This window comes from Mustelus asterias, chromosome 2 (genome assembly GCF_964213995.1).
Source record: "Mustelus asterias chromosome 2, sMusAst1.hap1.1, whole genome shotgun sequence".
Taxonomy (NCBI): Eukaryota; Metazoa; Chordata; class Chondrichthyes; order Carcharhiniformes; family Triakidae; genus Mustelus; species Mustelus asterias.
This window is the reverse complement of record NC_135802.1, coordinates 49,241,584-49,255,844: the sequence shown is the minus strand read 5'-3', so window position 1 is coordinate 49,255,844 and position 14,261 is coordinate 49,241,584. Positions and strand designations below refer to the sequence as shown.

Here is a 14,261-nt window from a genome sequence, read left to right as displayed (position 1 = left end):
CTGCATACAGAAAAGGCCTCCTTGTGCGCTGCAGTCATTCTGAGATTCTATGATTATGAGAACATAAGAACTAAGACCAGGAATAGGCATAGAATTCGAGCCTGCTCCACTATTTAGTACAATCATGGCTGATCTTGTCTCAACCTCACCTCCACTTTCCAGCCCATTCTCCATAACCCTTCAACCCATGACTAATTAAAGATCTCACTTCGCAAATTTACATAATGTCCCAGCATCCACCACACTGTGGGGTAATGAATCCCACAGATTTACGACCCTTATTCTAAAACTATGACCTCTTGTTCTAGATTGCCCCACAAGAGGAAACATCCACTCAACGTCGACTTTGTCAATACCTTTTATCATCTAATGCACCTTAATTACATCTCCTCTCATTCTTCTAAATTCCAGAGAGTATAGGCCTACACTGCTCAATCTCTCTTCATAAGACAAACCCCTCATTTTAGAATTTAGTGAACCTCCTCTGAACTGCTTCTAATGCCACTACATCCTTCCTCAAATAAGAGGATGAAATCTATACACAGTACTCCAGGTGAAGCCTTACCACTTCTTTGTATAGTTGCAGCAGCGCTTACTTACTTTTATACTCTATTCCTTTAGCTGTAAGTGCCATAGGGCGGCACAGTGGTTAGCAGTGCTGCCTCACAGTGCCAGAGACCTGGGTTTGATTCCCGGCTTGGGACGCTGTCTGTGTGGAGTCTGCATGTTTCCTCTGGGTACTCAGGTTTCCTCCCACAGTCTGAAAGACGTGCTTGTTAGGTGCATTGGTCATAGTAAATTCTTCCTCAGTGTACCTGAGGTATACTCGCAGTGTACCTAAGGTGTACTCGCAGAGGTGTACCCGTGCCAAGCTGGGGCTGCTACAATCCATGTTTGTTTTGTAAATGCTCCTACCAACAAGGGCTTGGGAGAAGAACATCCAGGCAGAAGCATTCAAAAACAACCATGGACTGTAGCAGTTCCAGCTTGGCACTCTGTACCATTGGGACTCGCACACCAACAATATTGAAGCTCCAACTTTGGATCAGATCTGGATCTTCAACCAGAACAGTTGGTCCAGGAGAAGGAAACGAGGAGAGTATGAGTCAGGGAGTTGGAAGTTCAGCCAGAGGGTGGGTGGGATAGGGGGAAGAGGCCACAAATCGGAGGTTGGAGAGGGGAGAGGCCACAACCCGTGGAGTGGGAAAGGCTGAAACGCAGGGAGCTGGGAGAGGCCGCTCCAAAATGGTGCTAATGATGTCCTGCAGGAAATGATGTTGAAATGAATCTTGTGATGCTCAATAAGATACAAGCCCCATTAACTGACTGACATTAAAGCGAAACAACAGTAAACGGGGCAGCATTAAATAAGGACTTACTGTATATCAGTGTTCCACCACTGTCACTGGGTCAAAATCCTGGAGCTCCCTTCCTAACAACATTGTAGGTTGCCTACACCAGATAGACTTGAACCACTGCAGTCTATCACTGCTCCTTCACTGTGGCTGAAGCTCCTCCCCTAGTGGCATTGTGGATGTACCTACACCACAAAGACTGCCGTGTGCCATCACCTTCTCAAGGGCAATTAGAACTGAGCAATAAATACTGACCTTGCCAGTGATCCCCACATTCTAACAACAATGATAGTAGTTAGAAAGCTCAACTCTGCAGTTACCTCTTTTTCAGCACTCCTGTGGTTGTTATTCCATTGCTTAAAGTGATTTATCAACGTTCCAGTTTTGCAAAATCATCTGAATCATAGAATATCATAGAATTCCTGCAGTGCAGAAGGAGGTCATTCAGCCCATCAAGCCTAGACTGACAACAATCCCACCCAGGCCCCATCCTATTTACCCTGCTAATCCCCCTGATACCAAGGGGCAATTTAGCATGGCTAATCAATCTAACCTGCACATCTTTGGACTGCAGAAGGAAACCGGAACATTCGGAGGAAACCTATGCAGACACAGGGAGAACATGCAAACTCCACACAATCACCAAGACCGGAATCGAACCTGGGTCACTGGTGCTGTGAGGCAGTAATGCTAACCGCTGTGCCACCATGCTGCCCTATCTAAAATATTAACCCATTATTTCCCTTTCTGATCCACAGGACCTGCTGTGCATTTCCAGAATGTTCCATTTTATTTCAGCTTTTCAGTGGTTGCTGTTGTCTTTATAGCTCTGCGTTTCACCTATTTTTCTTTAAAAAGAGTCTGTGTGCTGATGTAGGGTGACTTAGTTATTTTTTTACATCCCTGTTAAGTCTTATCTTTCCCTAGACTACAGACAAAGGACTTATTCCTAGGCCTTTGCAGTATGAGATGCAGGAAAGGTAGGACTCAAAAGATCTCTGGAGATTTTCCTATTGTAATGTTTCTGCTCTCTGCCTCTTCCAACCACATCCACCACCCATCCAGCAATACCCACCCCCACCCCAAAGTAAAGGGCCTCATGTAATGAAACCCGCAATATGTCACCTTGCTCATCTGTGACGCACAATCAGGGTATTGTGTTATTATAAGGACCATATCAATTTCTAACCTGTTCAAAAGAAAACATTCATTTAATTTAAATTATTAATTAAATTAGTAAATTGTAAATTTAATATTGAGTAATGGGTGGCCTCACTCCAATTGAGAAAAATTTAACTAATGCACTATTTTAAAATGTTGTTCTGCGGTGGGGACTTCGATTTTCCACTTGCTATCCGCTATTAACATTAAATAAATGTACTATGACATTTTAGCCTTGTGAGAGTCAAGGATAATGGGACAGTTTGCTCTTTGACTTAGTTTATTAATTTGATGCCAAAAAGGGTGAAAATGTCTCTCAATAATTAACCTCGGTTTCTGACCATAAAATGTATTTATTCTAGGCTGCTAACCAGTAAGCTAAAGATCTCCTGGCTGCCACTCTCTTAATCTCAACAACTCTGGTGTACCAAGCATTGGTTGATGATTACCTGCACTTGAACCTTTCAGGGAATGAGGCATGGGCAACACCACTAATATCTGGTGGTGTGTGTGAGGGGTGCGGGGGAGAGAATGGATGAATAAGTTACTATTGCCCTGCTCTTCCAGTTATCATTTTGTACAAGATTGATAGCCCTGTCAGTATTGTAATGCAGTAGGTCTTCTGCATTGATTTTTAGCTTCTCCGCAGCACAGCAAAGGCTGTTTCATCTGTATGTGGAGAGCTATTGTGTCCTGTAGTTCAGCGGCACTGGGGTGTGCGATGCGAAAATTCTGCATGGATGTTCTAACCTGCTCATGCTTCACACTCAATTGATCAGAACATTTGCCGTTTGGAGTTATATTCTTGTTTAAAATGAACACTCTTTAGCACAAGGTAATTTAGCTTTATTTCAGGGAATAAGTGGTTTAAAATAGTTTAAATTAGCATGCAAATGGGAGGGGTGAAGCTGAGAAGTGTTAACATTTTTATTTAATGTTGTATTTTCAGTCTTGAATTAAGATGAGTAATAATAGTACTCCTGATGCCTGAGTATCTTTAATCTAGGAAACACTAGTCTAGGAAATATGTATTATCAACATGAGGGGACATAGATTCAAGGTGAGGGACAGGAGGTTTAGGGAGGATGTGAGGAAAACCTTTCTTTACCCAGAAGGTGGTGATGGTCTGGAATGCGCTACCTGGGATGGTGCTGGAGGCGAGTTGCCTTACAACCTTTTAAAAAGTCCCTGGATGAGCACTTGGCACATCATAACATTCAAGGCTATGGGCCAATTACTGGTGAATGGGATTAGGTGGGAGGTCAGGTGTTTCTCGTCTGTCAGTGCAGACTCGATGGGCCAAAGGGTCTCTTGTGCACTGTAGGATTCAATGATTCTAACTTATACATCCTTTCATAAAGGACTTTGGCAATGCATTTTTGTGATATACGAGCTGCTTCATGTGATTCCTCTGATCCACCCAGTTTTATATCATCAGTAAATTTGATCACTTTGTATTATGTTTCTGACCCCTCGGGTCATTTATTTAAATGAGAAACTGTAGCAGTATAGCACGAACTCTAGGACACCACCTCCACCCTCCCACTTACCCTCCCCACCATCAGGCAACTCCTCTAACCACAGTTCCTTATCTATCCACCCGGATTTGCCCTGAATTCAGACTGAGCTGGGCACAGTGAGAGTTTTCAAGTTTATTTATTAGTGTCACAAGTAGGCTTACATTAATACTGCAGTGAAGTTACTGTGAAAATTCCCCAGTCGCCACCCTCTGGCACCTGTTTGGGTACACTGAGGGAGAAGTTAGCATGGCCAATGCACCTAACCAGCACGTCTTTCAGACTGTGGGAGGAAACTGGTACAACCGGAGGAAACCCACGGAGACGCAGGGAGAACGTGCAGACTCCGCACAATCAGTGACCCAAGCCGGGAATTGAACCCAGGTCCCTGGTGCTGTGAGGCAGCAGTACTAACCACTGTGCCATCGTGCTACCCCCTAACTACTGGGCATAAGGATTGCAGATGGAATATAATGCAGACAAAGGACTACACAACAAACGGGGAAACGAGCATCACGCATAGTGCATGAATAGTGTTGAAAGTGCGAAAGATGAAGTGAACAGGAACCTGTAAGTCATAATTGTCTCGCCGTCTATACCTTAACTGTACACATCTGCAATCAGTAAAACAACTGGAGCATTCACTACACAGCCGAAAGAGTAAAACAAGACAGAAGAAGTAACGATCGAAGGGTGTTTTGTTCAGAGTGCATCTTGCATTGTGTTGAGACACAAATACTGAAGCAATGAGGTAGTGCACAGATGAGCCATGAGATAGATTCCTGGCGTTAATGTTATTCGGTGGGGGGAGACTTTGATTTTCCAGCTTATTATTGGTTATTGACAAATAAATATACTATGATATTTCACCCTGCGCGATAGTCCAGGATAATGGGATAGTTTGCTCGTGGATTCAGTCCCTGGTCCTAGAGTATGAGGAAAAGGCTGCTTTAAAACTTTTAGAAGAAGGCATCCATGGTGATTGTAAGAAGGTTTACAAAATGGTAAATGTCATGGTAAAATGTTAATCTGAAATGCTACTTTAAACTAAAGTGCGGTAGTACTGGAGCAAGGGCTCTACACGGGTAAACGGCAACTTTAAGACGGAGTAATCAAACTGACCAGGAGGGCGGTGAAGGCAAAAATCCTGGATGCATTCTGAGGCATTTGGAAATGTTTCAAAAAAGGTGGACAAGTTGCTTCTGGGTGGATGACGGTTCATCATTGTTTCCTCGTCCCTAATTTTGTCATGTCATCTGCACGATCATTTTCTCATGTTTAAGGTTGATAGGGTTTTGGAACAGTGAATCTAGAAGCAAGAGACCTTTTTTTTGAGCATGGCAAAAAATCAGTGATTTCACATCACTGGCCAAATACAGACTCTGATGGCTGGGAACCACTGGCTGTGATAACTTGTATTGTTATAATGGACCACATTACAGGGCAAATAACAGTTCGGCTGTTATTTTGGTTATTATTCATGCCAAATTTAGACCTGGTATTGTGTGGGTCGCTATTCCATTTGGCGGGTCCCAGCCACTTTATTTCAATTTGTTTAGGGCTATTGATCTTTAAAAGAATAGCATGCAGGCGCGTTAAATTGGGTCTTACTGAAACCAATCCGTCCTAGTTGGGATAGTAAGGAGAGGCTGGTAGTTCGATTCATCTTTAATAACAAATTACTTGAAGTAGAAAGGCGCTTCCTGATCACTGACAGAGGGTCACGGGGATCGAGCCATTGCTGGGGAACCGGTTCCTGAAGTCGGTCATCACCGTGTCACATTCCAGTCCTTGCTGAGAAGCTGTTCACATCTGTCTCCTCTAACCTACCATGTCCATTAGATTCACCTCTTCATCATCGTTCCATGAAAATTCTGATTAAATAGGCTTCCGGTCAACGCCAATGTAAAACCTGCCCGCTATGTTGTAAGAAAGCAAACTGTGCGTCCATGGAAGTTTTAAATTCCTCTGCAGATTTAGAAATAAAACATATTATAGCAGCACTGCACAGGTGTGAGTGTGTACGTGTTGCTACCGGGAACCGTTTTCAACTCTGTTTAGATTAAAGATAGAGGGAAATCGTTTCGATTCCCTGTGGTGGACTCCACCCGGACAACCTTAATGACGAGTCCGCTGAGCGCAAATCCGTCGGTTGTTAGGAAAGACGGGCAGATTGCAGTGTTCAGGGGGATGATGGTGGCGCTGGGATTATGCAGTTTAACCTTTCTAATACGGGTTGATGCGGTGTTAAATTAGAGCCCCCGTTCCTTTTGAAACACGCTCTTCAGTAAGTGGCAGAGAGAGTGTGTACAAACGAATGTTAGACTTTTTGACCATTACATTTCACTGTCGAATCGCTGGTTTGGACCTGATTTTTGTCATATGTAACTCGTGTTTTCTTTTGTAATCAGGACTATACTTGAGCAGGATAAGCTGCTGGAATTTGCCAAACTGGGAAGTTATCTGGAGTATGATTTGTTCGGCACTGAAATGCTGAGTTATACATTTTGCCCCAGCGTGGATATGCCCTGTGACATTGAACGGATCCATCGGTAGGTAAATGTTCAGAACATGTTAAAGAAATAAACTTTACTTTAGTGAGTTAAATATATAACGATATAAAATTCTAAAGGTTTATTTGATTTTTTAATAACTTTTTCCTAACTCGACAGCGAGGGATTAATGAGCTCTTGAATCTTTTAAAGAAGGTCGATGTTTTAATGCATTTATACATGCATGTAAGTTTATTAACTGCCTGTCAATTCATTTCTGTTGCCGAGTCTTCTCTACAAAGTAAACTGCCATTCCTTATTTTGTGTTCTGACACTTGAATAATGGGATTTAACGGCGCCAATTCTCAACTGTGGCTGACACGACATTGGAGCAAGTTCCTGCTGCGAAATACTGACATGTAGAAAACATTGGATGACACACTGACTATTTGCTGCAAAACAAACTCGAAATCTCCAGGACAGGCCGGGTGTTTCGGTAAATCAGCTATATTTTGATGTAGGGAACAAGGTTCAATTCAACACTCGCCACATGCCAGCGTGTGGAATGGAAGAAGGTGTCACGTCTAAAACAAATGCATTCACTTTTCCTTTATTGTGAAGCCGTCACTGAGAGAACACCCACACTATAAGCAAAAGTTGTAATGAGTAAACTCGCATGGAAAAGTAACTCCTACGTCAAACAATACCTGTGAAACTGATCTACATTAGGGTGGATGACATTTAGCATTCATTCCATCATTGCTACTTATCTTTACTGCAACATGATACCATTGAAAGGAAAATTTATCTGAATATATTAAACAGACTTCTGCGATATTTCTGTACTTATTGCACTATCCCCAAAATAAGTCTCTTTTTACCAAAAACGGTGTTCTAAAATGTTATTATTTTAATGATACTCGATTAATTTAGCACCACCGCGCAAATCTCCTAATCCAGCAAGAGGTAAATCTTTCGGATGTTTCTTGTTTTGCTACAAGGGACTGGAGAACGAAGTAAAGCAACTTTAGAAGTCTAGGCAATGGAGCTACTTGGAAGAGTCCGCCAACCTCAGTTTATCCGCTGCTGAAATCCTGATTCCGCTCTTGCTATCAGTGCTAGCTAGACATGCGCTCCAGACTGACTACCTGCAATCGATTTAATCGTATCCAAAACTCTGGCAGCAACCTATCCTAATTGGCAACCGGTCTCATTCACCCAATATTGACTCCAGGCTCCAGCCATATTTTAATTTGAAAATTCCCACCCTTATTTTCTATACTTCGCATTAAGTTGATCCTTCTCTACACCCCAGCTATGACTGTAACGTTACATTCTGCGCACTCTCCTTTCTTTCTCTATGCCTGTATAGCGCGCAAGAAACAATACTTTTCACTGTAAACCAATGCATACGACAATAATACATCAAATCAAAATAATCTCAAACCGTACAGGATTATCCACCCTATGTAATTCCGCCCGTTTATGCATCCTCGATTTTAACCGGTGGTGGTGATGCCTCCAGCTGCCCAGGCCCGAAACTCCAGAATTTCTTCTCTAGACCTCTCTCTCTACTTCCTTTTGGGAGACCTATTCAAGTCTAACTGTTTGACCAACTTTCTAAATGTCTGCTCTCATTTAGCCCTACGTGGCCAAATGTTGTTTGATAATGTTCCTGTGAAGTGCTTTAGGACGCTGCATATATTAAAGGCAATACACTCGAAACATGCAAAGTGTTTCGGAGTTCCTGCGCTGTATAAGTTTTGCTTGAGGAAAGTGACTGTGCCTGACCAGTTCCAGAAAGAATGTGCCAGTTGGACTGCAGTTTGAATACTGACAAATGCTCTGGCTTGCATTGACCAGGGATGGATTTGTATTTTTCAGCATCCGTTCGCTGGTTGAAGAGGGCTATGGAGACAATGTGCTGATGGCCCACGACATTCACACGAAGAACAGGTTAACCAAGTACGGAGGGCACGGCTATTCCCACATCCTCACCAACATCGTCCCGCAGATGAAGCAGCGAGGCTTCTCGCAGTCTGCTATCGACAAGATTTTAGTGGAGAATCCGAAACGCTGGTTAACGTTCAAATAATTAAGTGACCACTAATCCGATTCTTTGAAAGTACTTTGCAGTTGATTTGAAACATTATGTTTTCCAATAGACTGATTTAGAGTTGATTCTCTATAAAAATTGTTATTCATAACGCACAAAGAAGATGAATCTTAACCTGTATTGGATCGGGGTGGGTGGCGGGGAAGCGATTAAGTTGTAACATCCATGTGATGAGTGCTTGTTTGGCCATGTCTCTTTACTGTTGAGTTGCAGATAAGGAAACGCCGAGCAAAGTTAATGACTCGGATCGTACGATCTGTTGTAACATTTACTGCGATAGGAAGGAACTTAAAGCAATTAAGCAACCCACTTGGGGCTAATTTAACCCGGGCGATAATTTCGCGATTTGTGGTCCAGTCTTAAGATTGCTGCTGTGGATCAGGCAGGTGTCAATCATGTGTGAAGGATGTGAGTGTGTGTAAGATTTCTGTCTACATAACAGTAAGAGCTGTACTCCAACGTTATTGGTTGACTGCAAAGGGTCGTCCCGAGAACCTGACTGGTGTTCAATAATGTATGTCTATTGTGTGATGGAGTCTTTTGTTTCCAATCGATAACTTTCATATTTAAATATTAACACCATGTGAACGGCGCGAAGAGCAACCGAATCCTAATAAACAATGCATTTGCAATGAAGATCCGCCTGGCTGTGTTAAAGCCTTCACTGGGAAAGGGGCGAGGACACGGAAGTGTTGTTTAAGATTATGTTACTACTTTGAAAATTGTGCAAGGAGATTTTTCTGCACTTAACCTACCCCCCCCCCCCCCCCCCCCCAGTATAAGATGCTATTTCCCTCTTCCCATCTGGAGTTTACATATTGGAGCAAAGCCACTTTCCCGTCAAATCAAAGATAACGCGCGAATTTTAAAATAAATCAGACCAGACGTTTGATGGTGTTTTATTCTGGTTTTTAATGAACAGCAACATTGTATTACAGTAATCTGGGCCCCAAAACAGTAACTGAAATGATTGTAATAAGTCGCGAAAAATTAAAATCTAAATTGGGGAGAAAGCAAATGCCCGCTTTTAGACCAAACTCGAGTCTATCCTCAGGCTAAATTTGGGTGGGGAGGGAAGGGAGGGGGGTTAGTTAGTTGTCGAGGTAATTAAGTGCAAAATATTTTATTTACTGAATTTAATATTGAGACCTAAAGTTGGAAGCACTTTTTAACACTGTCCTGACATCACATGGACACTAGATCATCAGTTGTGTGTGAAGAAATTACTCAGCAGACAGTTAGAATATATCTTCTTAAATCATAGGATCCTGCAAGATTGAATGGTTTGAACCATACATTGTAATATGACCTTTTATAGTTAAGTGGCAAGTCAAAATCTGAGCAACCGAATCAATTGTAAATAAGCTAATGCCATTGTGATTCATAGGTATTGCACAAAAATATTGAATACTTTAACACTTATATGATCAAAAGATTTATTTTAAAAATCTATGGCATCTTATTGCATATACATAGATATATCGAACTTGAAATTCATGCCACAGCGATTAGAAAGCTGCACAGTATCTATATTGCACGCACGTTATCCTTTATATTAATTTGTGATTGTTAAATGAATGACTCTAACAGAAGGCAAACACTGACCTTATTTAAAAACAGCAGCATACTCATTTAACAATGCAACTAGGATAGTTGTTAGAAAATCGTCGCTCACCACAGCGGGGCAATGTGGAATTCCAAGCAGAGGAAGGGCTAGTCACGACAACCGAATGGGCGCTGCATGGAAAAAGCGGTGAGTTCAACATGTCAAAGCATCAGAGAATGAGGAACACTCGGGAATCTTTTGGGTTTTTTTTTAATCCCCCCCGACGCACGATCTTGAGGTTTTATAAACTGACCACTGTGCTCAGTACTGGACAGAATTCCTCTCACAAACACAAGGCTAACACTGAGAAATTGCTTTGGATGGACTAACCCAAACTGAGCCAGTTTACATGGACATGGTCTTTTCGAAGTGTGCGGACATGTTTCAAATAGCATTTTTTTAAGAAAAAAAGGAAAAGAAAACAACGGCTGGTTGTATCCAGAAGTACGGAGCACATCTGGCGACCGTCCATTTGGTTTCTGCAGTGATCTTGTTGTCAGGCCGCGGGAATCGCACCCTCAGTCCTTCACACAGGAGGTGATTTGATTTGGTTGTTTCTTTATTTGCTCACTCTTCCCTCAGTCGGCGTAGACTATAAATCCAGAGAAGGTGCTGTACTTGTTGTTGTTGCCGCCGTGAGCCTTTCCACCATCCAGTTTAATATAGACTTCATCCCCAGCATCCAAGTGCAGTACCACGCTGTTACTGGCATAGTCGTAGTTCTGGTCGGCGTCCTGGGCGATTGCACTGGCTCGAACCTGCACAAAAAGTACAAGACCAACATTAACAGCTATTATCAAACGGAGCCCTTTCCCTCTCTCGCATCCTTTAATCTGATCCATTTGAACCGAGATCTGCCTTGTTTAGCCTGTCCTAGTTGGATGTCTGTTTATTTATGCCTACCTGCACGCCCCGTGCCACTTGGTTAGTGGGATTAATAAGATCCACCCATATATAGGAACATAGGAATTAGGAGCAGAAGTAGTCAAATTCAGCCCTTCGAGCCTCAATCAGATCATGGCTGATCTCTCCTTGGCCCCAATCCCGCCTCCCCACCTGTTCCCCGTATCCCTTTAACCCTTTTTTTCAATCAGAAATATATCTCCTTCCTGAAACCATTTGATGAATCAGATTCCAGCGCGCATTGGGGCAGCAAGTTCCACAAATTCACCACCCCCTGCGAGAAGTCGTTCCTCCTCACCTTCCCCCTTCTCCCATTTTAATCTCAAAACAACCGTTTTTACTCGCCCACTCCAACAGAATTGACTTGCATTCCTCTCTGACTAACACCAGTGATAGATTTCACCATCCTGTCAATCGCTTGGTTCTGAAAAAATAATGTTATAGGCACAGCTGAACACAGCTTGGAGGCTAAACCTTTCCTGGGAGCCCTGGTCCAACGGGGAAGTCAAGGCGGGGAATCATCAGCTTCATTCATCGGGAAGTGCGGCAAATTCATCAACGAATTGGGAATTCCCTGGTCCTGGCTTATCTGCACACACCTACCTTGCCATGATGTGGAAATGCCGGTGTTGGACTGGAGTGGGCACAGTAAGAAGTCTCACAACACCTGTTGGAAGGTCCTGTTAGACTTTAACCTAGTGTTGTGAGACTTCTTACTGTTCCATTGGGTTGTATAAGAGCAAAGCGGGAATAGACAATGATGGTGCAAGGGACCCTTTCAGGAATAGGCAATGATGGGGAGTTTGGCCGCACTTTGGGGAACTTTATTGGGAGCGGGTGGCTTACCTGGCCGTTCTTACACAGGTCTGCCCACATACTGGTACCGTCCCCTCCTCTCATCAGCACATGGTAGGTGAAGAAGTAGATGCCGGGGATGGAGCAGGTGAACTTGCCCGTGGTGGGGTCGTAGTGGTTGCCTAAGTTGGTGACCACGTCGTCGAACTTGAGCATCTCGTAGCCTTCGTGTGGCCGCTTGAGGCCGGCGTAGAAAGCGATCTTGGGCACCGTGCTGTAGGTGGCGGCGCTGATGGCTCCGGCGTTCGGCCCGGGAGGTCCCGGTAAGCCGGGTAGCCCCGGTCTCCCCGGCTCCCCCTTGCCACCCGGCGGTCCGATGGAGCCGGGGGGTCCCGGTTCCCCGGGCGGGCCCCGGGGGCCGGCTTTGCCCGATCTGCCGGGCTCCCCTTTGGGTCCTTGGATGAAGGTGGGCAAGGGCATCACGCTGTGATCCCGCACAGTCTCCGCCGCCGCCGTGGTGGCTTTGGTGCCGTACGGGTCGCACACCATCCGGCAGGTGCCCAGCATCTCGTAGTGGGCCGAAGTGCCGGCCGAGTTGACCAGCACCGGGATCAGGATGACCAGAAGCAGTACCATGAGGACTCCCACCGCCGCGGCGATCAGTCGCTTCTTGCGGACCACCCGGGTGAGAGGGGGGCGATCGTCCTGTCTGCTTTTGGAAGAAATGGTGGTGGCTGTGTGCGAACCGGGACCAGAGAGAAAAAGGAGTGAGACTTTGGCAGTGCAGCCCCGGCCTCTTGGGCTTGACTTGTCTCCCAGTGCAGAGAGAGCGGTTCGAATGCTGCCCAAGGCTGGAGCTGGCGAGTGAGGGCACTGGCTCACACCGCCTGCAATTTAAGAGAGAGGGCACGGACCGCAAGGAGCTTCTTCTCACGCCTCCAGCCACTTTCCACCTGTCCCGATCCTATATTCACGTGTGAGCAGAAGAACAAATCATCTCAGAGCACACAGCAAAAAAAAAACGGGTTTCCCTCTGTCCTTATCGAGTTAGTGGCGATCGACTCCCTCTCTCACACAATAAAAATGTGACTTGTCCGGCTCGCCACTCGATCCAGAGAGAGCCGCCAAGGATCACAGAAAGTCGCACACGTTAAGGCAACCTGTTACACCCACCCCCTGCCACAGATTGATCAGAAACAATCACTGCAACTTCCTTCTCTCGCAGCCCTCCTCCCCCTCCCAAAATAATAATGATGGGAACAGCTCCGAATCAGCTCAACAACACACGTAAACACACAGTCCGAAAGAGAGCGAGACTGAAAACACTGCCTGTCGACTCACTCTCCAAGCCGCGAACTGAATAGAAGGTAAACTGCAGCCTCCCAACGGGGGGGAAAGCTCATTTGAAAGTCTAATTGGCAACAGACAGAAGCAGCACCCCTGCCAGTGGCAGTGTCTATGTGTATATATAAATATATATATATATAAATACCTGCCAAATCGCTGATGCATATGAGTTAGTGTAGCATTGTCGAGTGAGTGTCGTACACTGTGCCGGAATATTTAACATTATCGACATGCAAGAGTGAGTACTTTACCGGCACTATCTTCCCTTTTCCTTTTTACCTGATCTGTTCAGGTCATATACCGTGACACCAGAGAACAAAGCGAAATCGATCGTTCATCCTTGATATAAATGTCAGTTCCTCTGTTTACAGACACTGGACTGAGTGAGCTTGCAAGCTGCCCAGTTCCCGCATGTAGCAGGGACACAGGCAAGTGTTTGATATTACTGCACATTCGTCAGCCCTGAGCTGACCAGCACTGATAATGATACTTGGCGGGTTTCTTAATGTCAAATTGCGAATATACTGCGTGTTTATTTCCTGAAACATGCGAAACGACACCTAAAATGTGTCAAACCTCAATTAAGAGCAACTTCCTCATTCGAAACGGACACGTTGTCAACACTATTTCCATGTACTGAGGGTTGAATCTGTTGAAAGGTCAGATGAACAGAGGAAGTATCTCATTACAGTTTTAATACGGGGAGGTGGTAGTTGCAGAATTTTACCAAAGTTCAGCATCTGATATTTAACGATTCTTTGTGGAACAGGTTTGTTCATTTTTTTTGCAAGTCAGCAGGTAAATAAGAAAAGATATAAAAATATCTGTTCCTTTTGCCTCTCTCATATGAGCACGACGCAGGGATTTTGATCTTCACACCTTGTAATTGTCAACAGCGGCAGAGGACAACTGCTTTCCTTCACATGTTTGATTTCACACAAACCACACGCCACCTTAGAATTCAGTGTC

The 14,261-nt window shown here is 44.3% G+C and overlaps 2 protein-coding genes across 2 annotated transcripts in view; one reads left to right on the top strand and one right to left on the bottom strand.

The window, feature by feature from the left end:
• pter (phosphotriesterase related) overlaps window positions 1-9,277 on the top strand; it is a 36,303-nt gene extending 27,026 nt beyond the window's left edge. The window contains exons 5-6 of the mRNA XM_078234805.1: window positions 6,445-6,585; window positions 8,410-9,277. Of these exons, the coding sequence (XP_078090931.1) occupies window positions 6,445-6,585; window positions 8,410-8,620 (352 nt within the window). The 3' untranslated portion in view covers window positions 8,621-9,277. The remainder of the gene's footprint in view (window positions 1-6,444; window positions 6,586-8,409) is intronic.
• Window positions 9,278-9,540: 263 nt separating this feature from the next.
• c1ql3a (complement component 1, q subcomponent-like 3a) lies at window positions 9,541-12,699 on the bottom strand. The gene is made up of 2 exons (XM_078234816.1): window positions 11,997-12,699; window positions 9,541-11,005 (listed from the first exon to the last, which is right to left on the bottom strand). Exons 1-2 carry the CDS (start codon window positions 12,579-12,581, stop codon window positions 10,826-10,828), a joined length of 765 nt encoding a protein of 254 aa, XP_078090942.1. The 5' UTR covers window positions 12,582-12,699; the 3' UTR covers window positions 9,541-10,825.
• Window positions 12,700-14,261: the final 1,562 nt, after the last annotated feature.

Bases quoted from the DNA above. Each gene is read 5' to 3' on its own strand.
- c1ql3a (XM_078234816.1), bottom strand. From the start codon at position 12,581: ATGGTACTGCTTCTGGTCATCCTGATCCCGGTGCTGGTCAACTCGGCC. The intron at 11,006-11,996 runs GTAAGCCACCCG...CTTTTTGTGCAG, and splicing joins ACCTGTGTAAGAACGGCCAG to GTTCGAGCCAGTGCAATCGC.